This window comes from Uranotaenia lowii, chromosome 2, assembly GCF_029784155.1.
Source record: "Uranotaenia lowii strain MFRU-FL chromosome 2, ASM2978415v1, whole genome shotgun sequence".
Classification (NCBI taxonomy): Eukaryota; Metazoa; Arthropoda; class Insecta; order Diptera; family Culicidae; genus Uranotaenia; species Uranotaenia lowii.
The window spans coordinates 397642982-397664967 of NC_073692.1; the positions used below are offsets into that span (position 1 = coordinate 397642982).

At 34.7% G+C, this 21986-nt stretch overlaps 1 protein-coding gene and 1 non-coding gene across 2 annotated transcripts; both read right to left on the bottom strand.

Annotated features, from left to right (window-relative positions):
* Window positions 1-53: 53 nt before the first annotated feature.
* Trnav-aac (transfer RNA valine (anticodon AAC)) lies at window positions 54-126 on the bottom strand. Its single transcript has one exon. It is a non-coding gene; the product is annotated as a tRNA-Val (tRNA).
* An 11028-nt stretch (window positions 127-11154) lies between these two features.
* Window positions 11155-21317, bottom strand: LOC129748521 (uncharacterized). The gene is made up of 2 exons (XM_055743169.1): window positions 20541-21317; window positions 11155-11967 (listed from the first exon to the last, which is right to left on the bottom strand). The coding sequence occupies exons 1-2, from the start codon at window positions 20842-20844 to the stop codon at window positions 11234-11236; spliced, it is 1038 nt and encodes a 345-aa protein (XP_055599144.1). The 5' UTR covers window positions 20845-21317; the 3' UTR covers window positions 11155-11233.
* Between the last annotated feature and the right edge of the window lie 669 nt (window positions 21318-21986).

The following is a 21986-nucleotide window of genomic DNA, read 5'->3' on the forward strand; positions in this document are numbered from 1 at the left end:
ATTTTTAGCAAATTTTACAATCGTTTTTCCAAAAAATCAGCAAAGACAAATACTGTTTCCGCCCGGGATCGAACCGGGGGCCTTCCGCGTGTTAGGCGGATGTGATAACCACTACACCACGGAAACGTGTATATATGTGTGGGTTGAGCTCACGCTAGCATTTTACAATATACTTGTATGTACATCTTATGTTGTTAATAAATCTGTTCGATGAAAATGCCTTGAGAATACTTGAGATAGAATTATTGCAACAATAAAACAATAACGAAAATAATTCATCATAACAGCGAAAAAAAAAAGAATTTTTTCTTAAGAAAGACCACGAAAGTAACCCGAGAAGGTTAACAACGTTCGAAAAATAAAAAAAATAAGTTTCAAACAATCCGACCGTTAAGTAAAAACAAATCACACTAAACATTCAGTGACTAGGACAGGTAGGTAGCATTCTAGCAGAAACGGTTCCAAAAGAGCATTGCTTGCTCCAAATTCAACCGAGCGGGCACATGCAAAAACATAACCAACTTTAAATCGACCTGCAACACCTTGGAGATTTAATGGAGAAATTCACGTCGTCGTTCGTTGCTGGAAAAACCGGAAAGCAAAACTTTTTTTTTCCGTCTTCTTGCTTCTTTCAGCAGCACTGTCTTATTCAGGATCCTAATGTTGCCATGTCCTGCCTTAGAGCCTACCGCGCGAGGTGCTGAATTATATTAGATTTAACCAAAGAAACAGCAATAGAAAGTTCGGTATTTAGTATATTATGTACACATTTCTTCTGGCAAGTCATTCCGGTTCCGTTCCCGGTATATTTTTTGGGGGGAACATGGCCACTTGTCTCGTGCGGGACCGCTTTGCTCGGTTCGTTCACCCACTGCTCCCGAAAATAGAATGAGAAAAAAAACCGGAACAGGACAGGAGAAGGGCGAACAATTTAAATGAGATAATTTCCTGTTGGCGGAATCCCTGTTCTTGGCAGGTTATGGTAGGGTGGGGTGGAAAACGCCAAAGGGAGCAAAGAAGTGTTCAAGTACGATTGTGGCAAGGAAGGGGTGCGCTAGGGTGATTCAGCCCTTTAGACTTCGGAAAATACATTTTTTCATTTTTCAATAACTTCCTATTATGGCTTTTTAATCAATTTCTGTACATGATTAGTTTACCCTATATTTGGATATCTGGCTTCTTCAAACCTATTTTCTGGAACTGAGGAAACGGTTGTACCTCTATGACATATTCACTGGAGCATCCGAACGACCCTGAACCACCCTACCGGTGTCACTCAGTAGAATGTCGCGTGGAAATGGCGTTTGGGGAAAATTTCACCTGCCGGTTTTTCTGGGCTGAGCTGGTAGGTGCTAGAATTTTTCGCTTCAGGCGGATTTCCGTTTTCTTGTATTCAGACGTTTCTTTTTCCTCTCAGTCTCCCTTCCCCACACCCATCCCCTTTCTGGCGACATCGAAATGGTGATAATCGATAGAAAACACTATTCTCGAAATGGTTGTACAATTTGTTATTACGAATATCGATTCTAATTAGTACGAAGGAAGGTTCAAACAAATTGACATGGTATCTAAATGGGTTCAGACATACAGACGGAATAAGTTGTTGTGGCTGTGTAGAAAAATGATTGAAATTTATGAAATCTATTAAATTTATTTCAAAGGATACGATACTTTTATATTCAATTGAGTAGTGCATAAAATTGTATGGGAGACCCCCTCTCCCACTCTTATTCCACCAGTTGAAGTAGAGCTGGGTCTCAAACATCGTAGAAACATGTCTTGTAGCTGAATACCTTCCTATATGTGGTTTCATTTGCACGATTAATTATCGAATAATGCATTTAATGGTATATGAAACCCCTTCCCCTTTGTATCTCCCCAATCAAAGACTGAGTCCCACATAATCATAGAAATGTTTCTCGCACCCAAATAACCACCCATGTGAAATTTGATTCCAATTGTTCGTGAAATTCTCGGATTGTGCAAAAATTTGTATGGGAGAACCAAATCTCCTTTTCTATCTCCACACTGGAAGGAGGGAGGAGTCTCAAATCATTCTTAAAATATTCTTCTTAACCATATACTCTTGTATGCTAAATTTTCTTAAGATTGCTAAATTAGTTCAAGAATTGTTCAAAAATATTGTGTATGTGCCCATTTTAACTCTCCATACTGGAAAGAAGGAGGGGTTCGAACCTTCTTCAAAATATCTTTCTTTCTCATACACCCTCGCATGTTAAATTTAGTTCCATTTGCTTGATTATTTCTCGAGATATTCAAACTTTTTTTTGTGAGGGGTCTCAAACTAAAATAGGAACCTTCACCGGTCTCCAATGTTTCAACCTATCGATTTCCACACAAATCGGTTCAGTAATTTCCGAGTCTATGAGGGAACAGACAGACAGGCACACAGAATGGTAGAAAGACAGACAGACAGACAGACAGACAGACAGACAGACAGACAGACAGACAGAGATTCATTTTTATAATATGTTTAATTCCTTGTCAAGTGTGCAGTGCGAACAAAAAATCTTTTCCGAAATTTGCCAAAATTTTTTGATAGACTCGCTGAGGTCTACAATACAATAACCTGAATTCTTGCCCACCCCTCATTATTAGACCTTCCCTCCCTTTTACGATTTTAAAAAAGTCATCATTTTCAAAATGCAATATTTCCGAACTCATCGTGTTCTGACTATGAAACAGATTGTGAGAGAGCAAAGATGATCAGACAATAAATCTTTATTATAATTTCTTCGGAAATACCTTATTTTCAAGCTTAATAACATTTTTTTTTTTCTAAGATCGAATCATCTTACGGTTTTCATCGGACTTGTTTAAAACTACGTTGAGAGATGTTAACCATATTTGCCGAATTGCATACGTAAATATACACAAATCAATAAAAACCACAATGGTGATTCGTTGAGTTTTGCTAAAATAAAAGATGTCAAAATGTCTCACGAATTTTAGCTAAGGTAGGTAAGACATCCCTTAAAATTGACCAAATGAGTTGAAAATTGGTAGAGGTCGTTTGGACATGTAAATATGCAATTCTGGATCCCAAGTTTTTAATTCTGGTGTACGTAGCATTTTTTTAACAGCCACTTTGACGAACAGCTTTGACGAAAACCCAGAAAAAATATTCAATCTTAATTATTTCGGGAACTAGGAATATTACGCTGGGATTTTGATCGGATCTTACGTGACACTGTCTAAAAAACACGAAGCATTTATAAAATTGAAAATAAAAACATACTTTCATCGAGACAACTAACGTTTTAGTTTTTACCCAAATTTTGAATTTTTTACGTTTAAGTTAAATTAATTTTTTTTAACATCATTTTTTCAAAACACCTTTACAACGAGTGTATGAAAATATTGCATTTTGAAAATAATGCATTTTTGAAAATCGTGAAAAAAATGGAGGGAGGGCCATTCTGAACAAAAAATCAGGATTTGTATTGAAGTCCTTAGCGAGTGTATCAGCCAAGTTTGACGAATTTCGGATAAGATTATTTTTCACATGGAATGCCCCATATACAGACCCCGATCGGTTTTTGGCAACAATAGATTCTAATGGTTTTAATAAATAACATCACCTAATAGTTTTCAAACAAAAAATACCTTAAAAAATTATGGAAAATGACAAAAATTGCAAATATGACAAAAAAAAGAAAAAATCTACACCAAACAAGGAAAGTACTACATACACTAAAATATGATAAGAAAGATTGAAAATGACTGAAACTAGTCGAAAGTTGACTAAAAATTACGTTTATGATAGTAATAATAGTTTTTTGTAGTAACAAGTGAAAATAAAAGTTGAGAAAAAAAACCGTTTGATTTTGGCAACATAAAATGTTCGGACGTTTTGCTCAAAACGAACGGGATCTGTAAATAAATATCATACTAGGTAATTAACCTCAACCTAAGCAAGGAATATTTGAAGAAGGCAGCCCTGCTCTAGTATTGTAACAGACGGCGTCGTCACAGTCACGAAAATTTTATAATTTACTGAGAAACTTGTCTTTTTCGTTAATTATTCGAAGAATCTGCTGAAAATTTTCAGCTTTGAATGTATGTTATTCTAGAAGGAATCTTATTCTTCAAGAATGGTACAAAAAAAAGTGGGAGATGTGAGTATTTTTTCTTTAAAATCGACGATCGAATTTCAAAAAAATGATGAATTTTCCCAAATCAAATTTGCAAAACATAAAAATTAGTTCAAAGTCTTAAGAAAATGTTAAAGCCAGATCAGTTTTGGCTTCTTATTTTAATCAAGTAATCAAAATACAACATTTTCAACAAAACCTCAACTTTTTTTGGCATTTAATAGACCGAGTTCATAATATCAGTAATAAAATTCGGTTTCATAGTTGAAAAAAATCAGTAAACCGAGTTAAAAATCATTTATTGATGTTAATTGTTCTACAAAAGAATTGTTTATGGTATACCAGTTGAATGAAAACCATGACAATCAGTTGAATATTTGATAACTGCCAGCTAGATCCATTTCAAGCTAAACTTTTCTTGCCGGTTTAACAACAAAATGACATCGCATTCATTAGATAAAAAGAGAGAAAATGCATGATGCAATCTTCAAATGCCAACAAACTTCATAAAATAAATTATAACACAATCAAAACGGAATTGAAATTCATTTACGTTCTCAAACGTGTTTTTTTATGAAATTTCTCCCATTCTCTTAAAAATTTCCGTTACATCGTTTTTGTGACATTACAAAAAAATCCGATATAGCTCTAGGCATTACCTTATTTAAATATTCCTTGACAGTTTGCACCATAAGGAAACTGTTAAATATAACTTCACGTTTAGTCATGTACCATGCTTTTATTGAAAAAATGTTAACTATGGTGCATATGTTTAGGAGTGTAAATTGTGGAAGAAAATTCCGAATATTTTGAGCAAGAAACATTCCTTCAACACTCTTTTGTATTTTACCGAAAGCTAGATGGAACCAGAAGAAAAAAACTAAAATAACGTGTCATCATTTAAAGCAAGTTCAATTTATTTTTTTTGGTATTTGATACGGATTGCGGTTTTCAAAATGTTGGATATTATATTATGCTTGACAGTTAAATCTGAATTTGGAAGTAAATACACCAGAATAAAGAAACGAAAATATAAAATCAAAAATCCAGGAAGCAGATAAGGGTCAATAAAACATGTATCTATGCTAACGAGGACCTATGGTCTTGGAAATGATTAATTTTTTTTGGTGATTTTATATTTTCACAAACAGCCGAAACATTTTTGATATGTGATATGAATTGAAAATACACAATAATGTAATGATAAAAAAGAGAACTTAACCGACACCACGTCCTCCATAGAATAGTTTAGATTAAAGCATGGATCACTACAAATCTGGACGCATTAAAACGGGTCTATCTCGGAGCTATATAAACGAAATAAAAATGTGTTGTACTTGAAATGTAGGGTTTTTATTGCACTTTAAAGGAAAACTAATAAAAAAATTATTCCGATTTTGTTTTTATGAATTTTCGAACTTTTTGCTGAGTATCACTCATTATAGTTTGAACACCCTATTCGCTGACCTCAGCGGCCATTTTGTTCCACAATCTCTTCATCTCTGTTGCTTCCCGAGTCGTCCTACCATTCTTCTTCATCTTCTGCTTGACAATTGCCCAAAATTTTTCGATAGAGCGGAATTGAGGGCAGTTGGGTGGGTTGATGTCCTTTTCGACAAAATGCACCCGTTGGCCCAATACCACTGTAGAACCTGCTAGCTTTAGTGGCAGCTTGCCAAATCTGGCGAAAACTTAACTAGTCCTTTGTGAGATCTAATGTACGAAAAAAAAGTTTTTCAGGCATTCTTCCTTGTAAATTTCGGAGTCCATGGTCTTGTTTTTCACAAAAACCGGAATTTTTTCGTCCGCAGCTGCAAATACCTTGCCAGATCAAACACTTTCTTGCAAACTTATCAGCAAAAACGAATTTGAAGTTGCCGGGGACATCACCATGACCAGTGCAGTGCACCACTGCAGTGGCTTTACATAATTTTTGGCCAGAAAGCTGCCCAAAATCCATCTTTACGTACGTTTCGTCATCCATGAGGATGCATCCGTCGAACTTCGTTGGAATCTTCTTGTATAACTTGCGGGCACGTCCTTTGGCTACTAAAATATGCTTCAATGTCCGGTTTGGTTGCTTACTGGTCCGATAGGATCGTATTCCTTCGCGTAGACGAATTCTAATGACGGTGCACCGGTCGGCGTTGAATTTCTTGGCAATGTCATAGTCCGACTACCCTGTGTTTTCCTTGATCGTTCTCAACACCTTCAAATGCAGTCTCCGATCCTTAATTCCACTATGACGCTTGGTATGAACCTGCCGATCTATAGTACGCATCTCACGGAAACGTTTGAGAACGCTACACACGGTTGATTTGACCATTTTTAACGATTTCGCGATTTTTGAACGTCGGGTTTTTGACGTGGATGTTCAAAATTTATTTTCATCTCGCGGCTTCCATCACGTGTAACTTTTTTGAAACAAAACGAATCGTAATGAAATTTTCAGCACTGGTAGAAGAAACATTCCTCTACAAAGTGCTGCCAAAACATCCTAGATCCGACAACTAGGAGCACTATGGTAAAATAAATAGTGCGTCCAGATTTATAGTGATCCATGCTTTAGTTAGGGAGCTTTTGGAAAGCTTCTGAAAACGGCCATAGATTTGTCCTAACTACAAAACGACAAACGTTTATCTGGCATCGTGGATCAGTTTGATGAAAGCTGTACTGAGAAACGGACGTTTCTTAACTTTGTAAGGGCAGTAGAACAAGTAAGAAGAATTTGTATCCTTACAAGATGGAGCCATGGAAGGATGAGAACATCGGTTTCGACGAAAGGGAGGGAGGAATTTTAATAATTTGTATGGAGCTCGAAGTCAAATGATTCATTATGAAAAAAATGTTTAATTTTTTCCCCCTATTCACATCCTGGATTACATTCGCACCATCCAGGAAGGAAACGAGTAAAATTCTGGATTATAAGTTTTCAAAATCTACAAAAAAAAACAATTTCAATGCAGGAAAATTATTGGGAAACCTTATTCAATCTTCGATCGGTAAACGTTAGTATAAGGTTACCAAATTCTCCGGTTTTATCCAGGTTTTCACAGAAATTTAATACAAAACTTGACAAAAGTACGGTCCTGTCCGATTGCCCGGTTTTCATTTAAAAAGCTCGACGTTTGCCGGGATTTATTCACTTTTTTTGGCAAAACAAATAAAAAAAACAAATTGTTCTGTAAAAATTTTTATGTATGCGCCCGTAATGAAATTTTTTGTGCAATTTTTATTAAAAAAAATCATGAAAGTGTTTTTAAAAGCCTAAAAAACTATTTTAAAACTGCTGATGAGTTATGACGGAAAAAAATTGCTAAGTTTTTTTTTTCTTTATGTGTGTTGTATTATTCCTGGATTTTGACCAAATTTGCCTGGATATTGGCCGGATTTTTTTTCGACAATTTTTGAATCGATTGCCCGGATTTTGCCAGGTTTTTAGGTAAAATAGCCCAGATACGTGCTGAAAAAATTCTGGCAACCTTATGTTAGTAGCAGTTGAAAACCAAGATAAGAAACAAATTAATTATGGCACCAGAAAAAAAAGGTTGAGCTCATAAGAAGTAGGAAGCTAAGAAACAGAATTATCAAATTAATACGCATTCCTTAGATATCGTTATTATTGCAATATCAAAAATGTACAAGAAATTGTTGTTGACGTTTTTATTTAACTTTAATTAAAAAAAAGAGTTTCATGTACAGTTTAAGGAAGGAAGATAAAATATATATTAAATTATGTTTTTTTTAAAATTTCATATTAGTTTTTCTGAATGGGTTTGTTTCAACATACAGAGGGGATGAGCTTGATCAATGATGAAATCGTAATTTTCAATTGTGAGAGTCTGACATGAAGATTTAAAAAATGTTTGAAGATTCAAAAAGGTTTATTGAATTTCATTTTTTTTAAGAATCAAAAGAAGCTTTACAGCTTGTTCCTCTGTCTGCGGGTTTTACATCTGCGGTATAATGTTTTGCAGTTTGCTATTTTGGCAAATGGACCTAAAACGAGGCAAAGCTATTGGCGGTTTAACATATGGCAAATGGGCGTGTTTGGGGGTGTCATTTTTGGCGGTATGAGCCTTCTCGCGGTTTTGGCGGTATGAGCCTTCTCGCGGTTTTGGCGGTATGGAACATTTCGCGGTAAGATAGATATTTACTTGAAAAATTACTAAACAAATGTTTTATTCCTAGATTTTTTTGGTTTCGAAACGCAAAGCGTTAGGACCATGCATGATTCTAGTTCGGACGCGTGGCATGAGAAAGCAGCCTCTTAGCTCTGATCTATGTTTCTCAGACGGCTCCGTTTTCTAGGTTTTCTCAAAGATTTAGGAAGGCCCCATAATTCTAGGTTTACCCAAAGCTAAGGACGATCCCCTAAGGACATCCTCGTTATTTTGATCCATGTGTCTAGGACGGCCTTTTGAACATTTGAAACAAACCGCGAAGTTATTTCGCAATTATCCATACCGCCAAATAGACTTATTCACAAATTGGGAAACCACGTATTGTTACAAACCGCTGAATGCCAAACCGCCAAATGGGCCAAATGTCAAAAGAGAAACCTTTAAGTGTTACAAACCGCCGAAAAGGTATGAATACCGCAAAATGGTTTACCAGGAGCTATGATACAATCAAATCTCTAAGTTTTATCTACAATATTTATAAAGGTGTACCATGAGATGATTTAAATGTAAAGATAGAAAATGTGTTTACTACTGCAAAAAAAAAATTTTTTTTTGCCCTCATATGTTCAGAGTAAAATTTGAGATGATTTGGTTCCTGAGTAAGCGAAACGCGTTTCAATTTTGTATGGAAATTTGTATGGAAGAAGAAATTACTGCACATTTAATCATCCAGAAAATTCAATAAATCCAGTTTAAAATAAATAATTTGAAAAGTATTTAAAAATGGCAGACTTTGCTTACTAGACCTTTTAACTTCATGAAATGATTTTGCGAAGTTTTTAGAAATCAATAGACTTCCTGACTATGCAAAGCTATTTTTTTCAATTTTTTTCTCATATTACAGCTATACAACTAACTTTCAAATAAGCAGTCAAAAACGCTAGAATTAATAAACATTGGTTTTAAAAATAAAATTTTGTATAACATCGAATATCTTTTCTGGGGTACAAGTTAGGTTAGAATCAAGGAATATTTTTCATTCAAAGTTATAATTTTTGTAGTTTTCAGTACATCTCTGGCGATAAAAATTTTGTTTTCCCAAACAAATTTCCATACAAAAAAAACTACTCGTTGTGCTAATTCAGGACTGGATGGTTCACTTCAAAAAAAATTTATTGCTTTTTCTAAAAGTTACACAACCCAAAAAAGCTATGAGAGGTTTAAAAATTTAAGAATTTTTTAATTTTCCTTACAAAGCTTGCAGTGGTCTTAAATTCATTTGTGTCTCATATTCCAATCTTTATCAGGCACCTTGAAAAATAAGATTTTCGTAATAAAGAATACAACATACCGCTGATTGAAAATTCTGTTTTTTTTTTGTAATTTCTTTATTTGAAAAAGGACACACACTCTATTTTCCAATCTATTAAAATAAACCTTTCATAAAGTGTTTAGTTTGAATTTAGTTGTTTTGAAATCTTGATGAACAAAATGAAGATTTCCGGAAAACTGATTTTGAATTTGTGATACAAGCTTTTATAAACCTGAAAGCCTTTCGACAGGACAGTACCCAGGAAAAAATCAATTTCGTGTAAAAAAATTAACTTTGTTTCCCTACTTTGCTTTCGGTTATCGTTTATTCACCTTATCCCTAAACTGCTGAGGAGCTGAGGGATTTTTTCTTCGATCTTAAACATTTCAGAAATCCCTGGAGCACCGAGCCCAAATTTAAATCTAATAAAAGGAGCCAGTTTGCTAAGCACCAACAAACAGTTGCTGGGTAGGTTCCTAAACACCTAGTCCTATCGCCCAGAAGCGGAAAAGTTCATCGATCCCTCATACTCTCGTTCTCGTCATCGCCATAGGTTGGGGTGAAAAATTTCCGATTTGAGAATATTTCGGTAGCTAACGAACGAACACAATCACTCCTCGGACCGATCTGTTTCGGAAGTGACCGAAACAAACAATGAGAGCGGGACTGAGAATCGCGAACCCAACCCGAGGAAGGCTCGGCACATCAGCCCAGCTGTTTTTTCTTACATTTTTTTTCCTCGACTACATCACTTTTGCTTTCGGTTTTCCACGGAAGAACACCCGGATCTGCAAACTTCGGGTTCCGTGTCAGCTGATTTTTCCGATTTTTGCCATATGCGCAAAACTGAACTCCGAAAGGCCCTTCCGTCTTCCGCGCTCTCATTTTTTTTTCTACCTTTTATTGATCCATGCTGGCTTCCGTGCTCTCCCCGAATGGCAGTTAGCAACAGTTCAATATTTGGGAAAACCCCAAGGAAAATTCTGACGCAAAAAAAAACGGGCGAAGAGAGAAACATTTTTCCGGGAGCTTATGTACATAAGCCCAATCTCTCTCAACATTTAGGGTGAATGTTCCGAAGCCGGTCACGAGGTTGCTGACCGACACACTCTCTTTCTCTCTTTTAAAAATTTTCTCTCTCTTCGAAAATCAGCTGTTGGCTGTGCAAAAAGTGCACTTTTCCTTTCGGAAAAGCCGGCCAAGGTGGTGTTCGTTTGGGTTTTCTTTGATCCGGACCAGTACTTGCGCAGTGCATCGGTAGAGAAAATATCGCAAACTGAACCGGTTGAGGAAAACATCGAAAAACTGATAGGTCGAGCTTGCAGCGGCAGCCATCATGAATCGGCTGCGTTACTTACGTACGAATGAGAAATGAAACATTACTTCTCATGAAAAGATTTTTTTTAAATTCTTGAATCATAATTTTAAAAACGGTAAGGATTGAAAAAAAATTATTTCAACAAAAATTAAAAATTATTGATTGTTGCAAAATTCATAAGGAAGCTGTCATCAAAATTAAATCATCCACTTATAATAATTTAAACATTTATCTTTAAATATAAAACCCTTAAAATAGGTTGAATAGAGAGATCATTGATTTCAATTCACGTAGCACAGATCTTTGAGTATACTGAAGAAAACTTAAGATTAAAATAATAAAAATAAAAACAAAAAAATTACAGTTAATCATCCTCATCTTCGATAGTTTCCTTCATCAGCTCGTTGAAGAGAACCTGTTGGATTTGAAGTCGGACTTTGAGCTTAACCGGAAGTGTGAGTTGCTTCAGGTACGGATAAATGCTCATCAAAAAGTGATAGTCATCGTCCTGTGGAACGGCTCCGAATGGTTCCATCTTCGATGGAGACAACGATTCCGAATGATGGTACTTTGGCGGTGCCACCGGAATTTCCATCTGCACGCTTTCCGAACGTCGTTTCCGCTGAAGATTAATGGGATGCTGCTGTTGCCCAACGCTGCTGGCAGGTTCAACTACAATCTTCGGAGTAATCGTAATCTCCGGAAGCCGATGGGTATCTTCCGGATCTTGGAAATGGCTGAACGAGTAATCTTCGGACGCTTCCCGGGATTCATCGTCCTGTTGTTCAACTTTAACGCTTCCCAGCTCCCGAGGGTCCAGCTCCCCATTTGCGTACGAATGTTCATTTCCGCGGCTTGTAGCATTGTGCTCTTGGGTTGCATTTTGCACAAACTGCATAATCTGTTGCAGCTCATCGTGGCTGTCGTTGTCCAGTTTCTGGTCCAGCGTTTGTAGGACTTGCTCCTTCAGGAAGGCTAGCTTTTTGTAGTGGACCCACTTTGAGACGTAGCGATTCTCCGGTGGGGAGAAGAATTCTTTTTTCAGCTCAACGCGAAAATTATCACGCAATCCTTTCCATTTCATCATCAGGAATTTTTCTGTGGAAAAAAAATTGATATTAGATTGAATGCATATATTGATTAAAACATTGAACGAATAAAACCATTGAAAATTCGTGGAGCACTTTTTTTTTTGATGATCATCATACTTTTGTGTAAATTTCCTACAAATCCTCATGGTAGCATATAATGTTTGATTTCAATTTGCAAGATTAACAGAATGAAAATAACAAGCAGAAAATAAAAATTCTTTAAATATATTTATAAAATGCGAAAATGTTCTCATATGTCAAAATCTTCACGAAATATGTAAATAGAGGGGTAACAAATTGAATTAATTCATTGAAAAATTTATAAGAAGCGAAATATAAAATTGGCAAATCTGACTTCCCACAGTGGCATCATCTTACGGATTGTGCATTCTGGGAGAGCCATCTCTCGAAAAGCCAGTGTTCCAAGAAAATATGGAGCCAGAGAAGCTGAAAACGATCTCCCGTTTGTAAGGACCATCAACAGGAACAAGGCGAGAAAAAAGATAGGAATGTTCGCCGAAAATCCGTACTGAATATATCAGGGCCTCAAAAGATCTGATGTTAAGATTTTAATTGCGAATCAGATATCACAACGCACTTTCTGATCGAGGTTTCAGATTTCAATTTTCGGTTGAAGTATGAGTTTTCAGTCTTTTTTCTCTCGTTTGTTGGCTAAACAAAAGTAACAAAATAGGAAACTTACTTCCATCGATGGTTGAAATCTTAAAATTTGCATCAAAATCAAAGATTGTCAGAAGTTTTTCCAACGTATCCAGGCTGGGATAATTTCACAAAAATCGAGAAACTATTCAAATCAAGAAAAAAAAATATTAATAATTTTTTTTTCATAGAAAAACATAAACGATTTTGACACGTATTTCAGGCTCCCAAAATATCGTTTATGTTTATTATACTAAATCTAGCTTGAAATATTTCAATTTTGGGCAATTTTAAAAGATAACCTAATGACGAAATTTGATTTTTTTGTTTGATTTTCCAAAAAAAAAACTGTCGATGAATCAATCAATGGGAATGAACAAAATCAAAATATTTTTCAACAAAATTTGGCAACCGGGCTGGGCCGATTGTTTCCCATCTTTTTATTTCCGAGGAAGTCTGGGTTAAACCGCGTAATCAGGCCAGCTTAATGTTGTTTATTTAATTTGAATTTACAATATTTTTTTTAAAAAAAGCCCTCAATTTAAAAAAAATCTCAAAATAAATTCAATTTTCAAAAGTAGAATCAGAAGATTAAAAATTTGCGGTTCAAATCGGATTGATGCAAACTCAATCCTAGTTAAAGATTTTAGTTTGAAATTTGATTCTTAAAAAAAACCGCAATATTAATATTGTTGAACAATTAAATATATAACAATTACTTTCATTAGAAATAAATTCCTGTGAATGTTTTTTATATAAGTTGTTCAGAAGGCAAAACTTGCAAAATGAACTCAAATTCTACTTAATTTTTGTCAATTTTCAGGTGAATTGTGCAAACGAGCTGACTTTGGTTGAATTTTATAATCAAATTAACAATCAGAATTAAAAACCTGTGATCTCTTGCAATTAAAATTCTTTACCGATATAGTCATCTTGATCATTTTATTCAGATTGTACAACTCATTTACGAGCCGAATCTGATTCTGGATTATGAAAAAAAATTTAATTTCAATCTTTCCAGAATTTCAATATGTTTTCTGAAATGTACATAAACACGGTATCTGAATTAAGAAATATGTGCGCAGAATTTGAATCGGTTTCAGAGCCCTTAATCATGAATCTTTAATTATAATTCGGATGTTTTGGGTTTCAATGATTATTCTTTATTTAAATTGTGTATTTCTGATCCGACTTGCAAATCTAAAAAAAAATTAAAAATTTCGAATGATGAGTCTATATCGCAGTTTTGAAGCTTTGTTATGTTTGAATTAAGCTTAATAATAAAGTTTAAGAGCTTCGAATCTGAATAAGAAACAAAAACTCAGAGCTATTTCTAGAAACAAATCATCCGCGAGGATGGAATTTATCGGAAAAAGAAAGATAAATGAAATGTAATGTAAAAAGAAATGTAAAAATACGCATGAGTTTCGAAAATCATTAATTAAATTTTGAAGTAGATGTTCAACCAAATTAAACCAACCCTTATCAGACTAAAACATAATTATCTTAAAAAGAAAAAAAACATCCAGAAAATGTACATTTAAAAGAAATGCTAAATCACATTTCCAGAAAAGTAGACCTTTGCAAAAAAAAAAATGTAAAAGATCCTACTACGAGAATATTATGAGCAACACGTCAGATTCAAAAACATGGAAAAATGTCAACTCAATACTCGGAAGATCACAAACCAAATCTGAAATCAATCTAAGAGCTGGTAACTACTTTCTAGAAAATCAACATGAATTATGTAAGACCTTTAACAATTATTTCACCTGTTTGGGAAAGTCATCGAATCGTAGAATAAGAAAAAAAAAAAGCAGTGACCCTGACAATATTTCATCACAGATGCTGAAACATCATAGTATACATTTTGCAAAAAATCTCTCGGAATACTTCAACAAGATTTTAGAGACATGAATCTACCCTGAACGCTCAAGACAGTTAGAGTTATTCCAATATTGACGTCTTGCGATACACTCTATGTAAATAACTACCGCCCCATATAAACTTAAAGCATTTTAGTAGGGTTTCGAGAAGCTTTTAATAACCAGAATGAACAGCTTTCAAAACGAAAATGACGTTTTCTACAACCTTCAATATGGGTTTAAATCTGGATCAAGTAGGCTTACAGCCACATGCGAAATGCTGATTCTGCAATTGAAAAAATAGACGCCGAAAAAATCGTGGGTGGACAATTTCTAGACCTTAAGCAGGCCTTCGACACTCTTAATCATGGTATATTACTTAAAAAAATGGAGTGTTATGGTACAAGAAGCCTAGCCAACGATCTTATACGCAGCTACTTGGCTAACAGGAAACAATTTGTCATCTAGGAAGCTTGGAAGTTGGTGTCCCACAAGGCAGCAATATTGGACCTTTACTGTTTTTACAATACATCAATGATCTCAGCAAATTGCCGCTGCGTGGTATATCGGTATATCGTGGCGTGGTGTATCCACAAATCCTTCAAAATCTACAAACTTTAACCTATGTTTTTGATAAATTACACTCTTCAAACATGAATCAAAACTTAAGATTCAATGCGGGTTTGCGATGTCAAAATATTCATCAATCACACCATTTAATGCGCAGCGCCAGTACAACTAGTTTTTGTCAATGTCGAATTACCTTCATTGGTTCCTTCCTGAAAAAATAAAAATCTTTCACTTATTTCAGTGCTTTTTTTTAATTTTATAAGCAATTAATTTATTATAAATTACGTAGTTTTAGTCGTAATCTTAGTGTCTTTTTTTATCGTAGTTTTTTCATCAGATCAATACTCGATCTTTCGAAAGGATTAAAATTTTGTCCGCATTTTTGGGTATTAAGTTTTTCCTTGATTTGCTGCCAGACATGCTGAGAAAAGTTAGCATTCATTACCAGGGGGCTGAAATCGAGCTTTTTGGTTTGGGGAAGTGTGATGAGTCACTATGAATTAGAAAAAAAAGGAAATTGATAAACCCTTCTATTGACAGAACTCGTCTTTAAGAGGCGAACACAAGAGTACGTAGAAGAAAAAGTTGGCCAAAAATATTTTTAAAGTTTGAAGGCAATAAAAGAGTTTATTTTGACTCATATAACGTTTTAAAGATCATTTAATATATTTTTTGCCTTTTTCGTAATTTTCCATAATTTTCCTTTCGAAATTTTCTAACATTTATATTATATGATAGGTAATCCAGGTTAAAAAAGTTATAAAATTAAAAAAAAATCTAGAATTTTCTTATTTTTTGTTAAAAGTGAAACAGCAATTGAACGTATTAAAAAACGAACATGAATTTCACTGAGCTTAAATTTAAAATAAACGAAGCACTAGGCGACTATTTTGTGGGGAAAAACTATCAATATTTTTAAACTTCAAACTCAAAAAATATGAAAATTGCGTGAGTTTGCCGATTTTTTCTTTTGCACATGATTTTTGAAGTTATCAATTTTCAAATGATATTAAACGTTTTGCCGGGACTTGCTTGAAACATAAACAATAACACTAATTTGTTAAAAAAAATCAACTTTTAAAACAGAAAATAAATAAAAGAATTTTCAAAGCTGTATACACTGTTTCTATAATCATCGATTTTTATCTATTATACTAAAAATTATTTAACATCCCCCCATTGAAGTTCTCTATTTCTTATTTTCATTTTAGTCACTAAAGAAAGTTTTATTCATAGATTTGAATTAGTCGCGCTGATTCAACGATTTATAGAAAAATTCTATCTCATAAAAATACTAAAGTTTCGACAGCTGCTACAGATTATAAACAAATAAGATGTCAAAAAAAAATAACCGGTACATGATGCTAAATTTATTTAAAAATCAAACAAACATCGACATAAAAGTAACAAATGAAATTTAAGTTTTGAGTTTTGGCCAGGTTTTTGGGTGAAATACTCATGTGTGAGGCGTTTAAAGGGAAAAATTCTGCTGGAGAGGTGAAATTGAGAGAGAGAAGACGGACGCGTTTGGAAGAAGAAAAAAAACGAGTCAGTTTCAAGACGAATTTTACAAAGAGAGGTTCAGTTTGAGACATTCAGCGTGTTGATGATTTTGTGAATGATTTCGAAAAAACTATGTGCAATGTATTACTTTTAGTTTCAGCTTATTTTTTTCGAGCATGTGATAGCACAAGCATGTTTTCTCGATTTAGCTGAATACAATCTGGAAATCACATTTGATTAAGTCATTAATTCTAGATTCCATAAGTAAGTCTTTTGTGTGGGTTTTTAAAGAGCATCCATAAAAATATAATGTTGCAAAATTAAGAAACTTAGTTTCCCCGAAGATTTTTTTTTTCATTAAAGGTGTCTGAAGTTTCAGACCGTTTGATATCTTATAGAATCATGTTTATTCTCTAGAGCGAATTAGGGATGAATTATTGGATATTTCTGTCCAAATCTTTCCAAAGCCATTTTGTAGGTTTTGATATTTTGACAAACGTTAAACAACTTCTTCGGTGATTTAAGAATCATATTTTTTATGGAAGAAGTATTTCGATCTGGAAATTTCTCCACTGTTCTCAGTCAATAATTTATAAATCGCTTTTAAAATGAAACTTTTTGACTAGAGTTTTGTCAATGAAAAAGTTTATTGATTATTAATCGATGATTGATTGACAGCAAATGTTATATTTACAGAAAAATTCAACAAACAATAACTATGTTATTACTTATCTGTTTTCCGAAAAAAACTAACGATTAAAAAATGATTCGTGGAGTTTAAGCTCTACCAAAACCAACTTTTTTAAATAACAAATATTTAATGTGTGGTTTTAAGAAATTTGTTTTCAAATTATTTAATTTATTCACTCACTTTGGTTCCTTTGACGGTTTAGTCAAGGGGGGTAAACCAAAGGTGGTCCGATCTGTCAAATGCAGAAACATCCGTGTTTATTTAATTTTAATCCATAGAACAGCTAAGATCTAAGCTTCCCTATTCATTTTACCGCGAGGCTATAATACTGCAAGTTTTTTTTTAACAAAGATAATGAGAAACCCCATTTTACCGCGCTCTCCTCGCTACTTTCTGTAAAAGTTGGAAAACTTAGTAAATTATTACTTGTTAATTAATTCAGTTAAGGTAATGTCAATTATACCTGGCACTTCTTATCAAACTGAAACTTATACTGAACATAAAATAAGTATGTGATAAAAATGCTTCTCATAATTTCTCTTTCGCTCATCTAAATCTTTCACCTTCTTCTAATTTTATGTTTGTTTGTTATTTTCAATTCTTGAATTTTTTTACTGAAATAATATAACACTCATTGACAAGGCCGGAACCTACTTATTTATTAACCTACTTATTTATTTCATTCAAATCTTGAAGTTCGTGTTCTTTCCAAATGCAATGATTTGGAAAGAATGCTGTTGTATGTTTGAAAGTTTGGATACCATTAGATGGAATCTTAATCAAATGCTATTTAAATCAAGGTGTAAATGGGCCTTTATTAGAAATTTTTGACATTTTACATAATTTTGTAGTTTTTTATGTCAGTTTTAATCTTTGTTCGTAATTATTTTTTATTTATATTAAGTTTTGGTGTTTTTTGTAATTTTTTTAGGGCAATTCATATTTTTTTATATTTCAAAACTATTCAAGAACGTAAAAAACATGCCAAGGTTTTGGCACATGCGTCAAAATTTTTTGATTTGTTATTCTTTTTCTTGAATAAAATCCAGCCTAGATATCCAGTTTTTAAAAAGGCTTTTTGTAAATCAGTATTGATCACAGTCGATTTTTCTGAATCTTCCTTTGTTGATTATTTTTTGGTGATTATCGAGTAATCAATTTCTTAACCCGCTGGATAATATCAGCCATCTTCAAAAAAATGTATTCTATTATAGATAACTTAGAATTAATACAATTTTTCGTGATTTCAAACCATACTAAGAAAGCGATTAGTGCCATGAAATATGCATTTAACACCCAAATGTAAGCAATATATACAAGAACATGTTTTTTTTTTTTAAGAGCCTTTTACGTTTACGAAAGTATTGAAAAAATGATAAAATAAATTTTTTCATACGGAATTGAAGGAATTAAAGGAGTAATTTAAGGAAAAACTTTCTTTTTGTAAGTCACACAACTTACAAGAAATTGCGAGCTGTTTATGGCTTCAACCCTTTAACCCTAATCCGCTATCGAGTGTCAATAAACCGCTTTTGGAAGTTCGGCGGCTTGTAACTTTATTCGGGTGCATCCGAATAATTCTATTTCCAATGAATTCTTGAAATCATTGATTTTGCATCATAACTTTTTATTATGGACGCACCCTTAAAGCCCAGAAGAAAAAACTCTCTAATCAGACCTTGAGTGTCAATTTGGCAATCCTCGCTAAAAACCGCTATATCTCTTTTGTTTCTCAACCGGTTTTTCCGAAATTTATAGTTTTGAAAACCTTGTGAGGCATCTCGAATTTTTTTTCCCAGGCATAATGCCACTTCAGATTTTCACTACAACACTTCAGTTTTCCGTTATTCTAAAAATAAAAATTCGAAAAAAACATACTTAAAAAAAGACAGCAGATGATCTATGAAATGCGAGAGATAAATTCGAAAAAAAAAACAAACCTAAAAAGACAGCGGATGAGCTATGAAATGCTCAAAAAACCTTTCACTTAGTTTCCAAGAAAGCTGAAGTTAGAAGCTACACATTGCCTATAAGTACATTGAATATTTATATACATATTTTTAAATTTTTTATGATCATAATCACAAAAAGTGTAAAAAAGTGGTGAAAAACCGTAATTTTCTATCGATGAACCGTCAAAATTGTAAAAGTCATACCTGATAAATTTTGAAATGATGATGGGAAAGTTGACGTAATTTGGCACATTTTTTGAGTCTATAGATAAGATGCGCTACATAAGCGCTGCAATACTTCACACAAATATGATAAATTTGAAACGATTTTTACACCACTTTTTTACAATTTTTGTGGTCATGACCTTAGAAATAATTCAACAAAATTATATCCTTATGTGCAACGTGTAGCTTCTAACTTCAGTTTTCTTGGAAACTAAGTGAAAGGTTTTTGAGCATTCCGTAGTTGATATACAGTGTTGTAGTTGGATATTGTCTTGAAACATATTCGAGTTACATTACGAAGTATCCAAAACTCAAAATTTTGTAAAAATCGGCCGGAAAACAAGAGAGATATTTTTGTTTTAGTCAGGAGTGATAAATTGACACTCCAGGGACTGTAACGGGTAAAAATTTCAAGGACGGATGAGAGTTAATGCACGATTTTAAAAAAAATAGAATAGCACTTATTTATTTAGTAACATAATCATCTGTACTTTAATTTGAATAACACAATTGAATAGGTTTGAAGCCGTTAGCTTTAGTTCTATGCAAGTAGAAAAATAATTTTCAAAATTGTTTACTAATTTCAATAATATTTTGTTAATTTTTTTCAAACACTGTTCATTGGGTGCAGAAAGATGTTTGTGATTGAATGAGATTAGAAATTTGTAAGTAAGGTTTTCCAAATCTAAACAAAACAGCAATTTTCCAAGAACATTTTTTTTCCTCAAATAAAACGAATAAATTTGATTGAAAGCACCATAGGCTTATTGTTTTTATATGAAAAAATGTATTTAAATATATGTTTTCTGAATATGTAGATATGTAATACTCAAGTCAAAACTATCCACTAGTCATTGAGATATATGGATTTTAATTAGTGTTGTTTCGAAACAACACTATGCATTTAAAGGTTCAGGTTTTTGAATATTTGTGAATCATTTTTCTTTTAAAAATGACGATTTCAACGTACTCTTTTTGACATTGCAGGACATGATAACCCTATACTTATCACGCTGCTCGAAAATCAGTTTGAACAATAATAATAAAACGACATTTTAACAACATTAAGCTGAAAGTGTCAACCCTTAAGCCCCAATCAAGCCCAAATACTTACTGGGCGTTTTCAAGATGGCTTCGAGCTGGTCCCACGTCTCGGCATACTCCTGCTTGTTGTGCTTATCGATCCGATTGTAGATGATGGGAAACTGCTTGATAACGTTGACGAACTCATCTATGCGGAAGCTGGTCAACGATCCTTGCTGTCCCCCACCACCCGCGCCAGCTCCACCTCTTGCACCACCACCACCCGCAGCACCTTTCGAAGCAGGATTAGGGCTGCCGAACTGATGCGAAAGAGCCCGGGAGCTCCAGAGCTTCTCATAGATTTCACCACGCGCCTCGGCACTTATCGATTCCATGTTCTTTTCGGGGAGCAGCGAAAAACAACAAACCGAACAAACGGTACTGCCACTGACACTGACGCTTATTGCTTGCTACTTGCTGGCTTACAAAACGTCAACTAGACGCGTAATAGCCGAACCGAACTGAAATTGCTAAAATTAGAATCCTGTGCGCTAGGAAGGCCACGACGAGTTGCAGAAAAAAAATTCGCCACGCTCCTGCCTGGCTCGGCCTACTGCTTTTTCAGCGCGTTTCCGCGAGAGGACCGGACCGAATGAGTGCTTAATGTGCAGTTTTGTGTTCAGCACACACTTACACATCCTTATCGGGTTCGGCATCCGGAATTTCGTTCCAGGTCCTGGAAGAACCATGGGAAGGAGATGAAGGAGGAGGATACGCTTGAAAGCTGAACGAAATGGGGTGGCGTGCTGTGGGGAATAAGCGACAAAGCAAATCCAAGCACGGTCGAGCCGACGACAAGGACTCATCAACAGCAGCATCATCATCATCAACGATGACGTTGGTAGTGGTGAACAAGGTTTGATTGTGTGCAACATGGGCCCGAATCAAACTCTCCAGTCAGCTATCACGTATAAGCATCAGCCCGGTTCGGTCTCAAAAGGGATCCGAAAACCGAAACTTGATAAACGACCAGCAAGGCAAAAAAAATTTACCAGAGACAAAGGAAATCTGAGTCCTATTCCCAACCATTCGCAGGCTAGAACTCAAAACGCTCGCTCCCTCAAATAACGTTGAGAAGTTTTCGTACTAAGCCCACTAAGCCCCATCTCCAACTCCCCCAATGATTGTCGACCAAATTCAAAACATCTCCCTGCACACATTCGCATCCCATACACAGCGAAAGTGCTCCCGTTCGATCCGTTGGAATAAGTTTCCAAGCCACTATTTCGCGTCGCGAAACACAAGCCACCCAAAAGATGCTAGCTTGCTAGCAACTTGTTAGCTGCCGAGAAATTCCGGCGTCGGTATCGCGCTGCTGGTGGTGAATATTTAGACCAACACACGCAACAGACGGCTAGCGAACGACCCAGCTGTTGATACCGGCACCCGTTTGAGGTGGATTTTGCGCATCTGGCATCTAGCACGTGCTTGACATTTCTGAAGCGTATTTTGATTTTGGAGTTGAGGCGTAGGGATG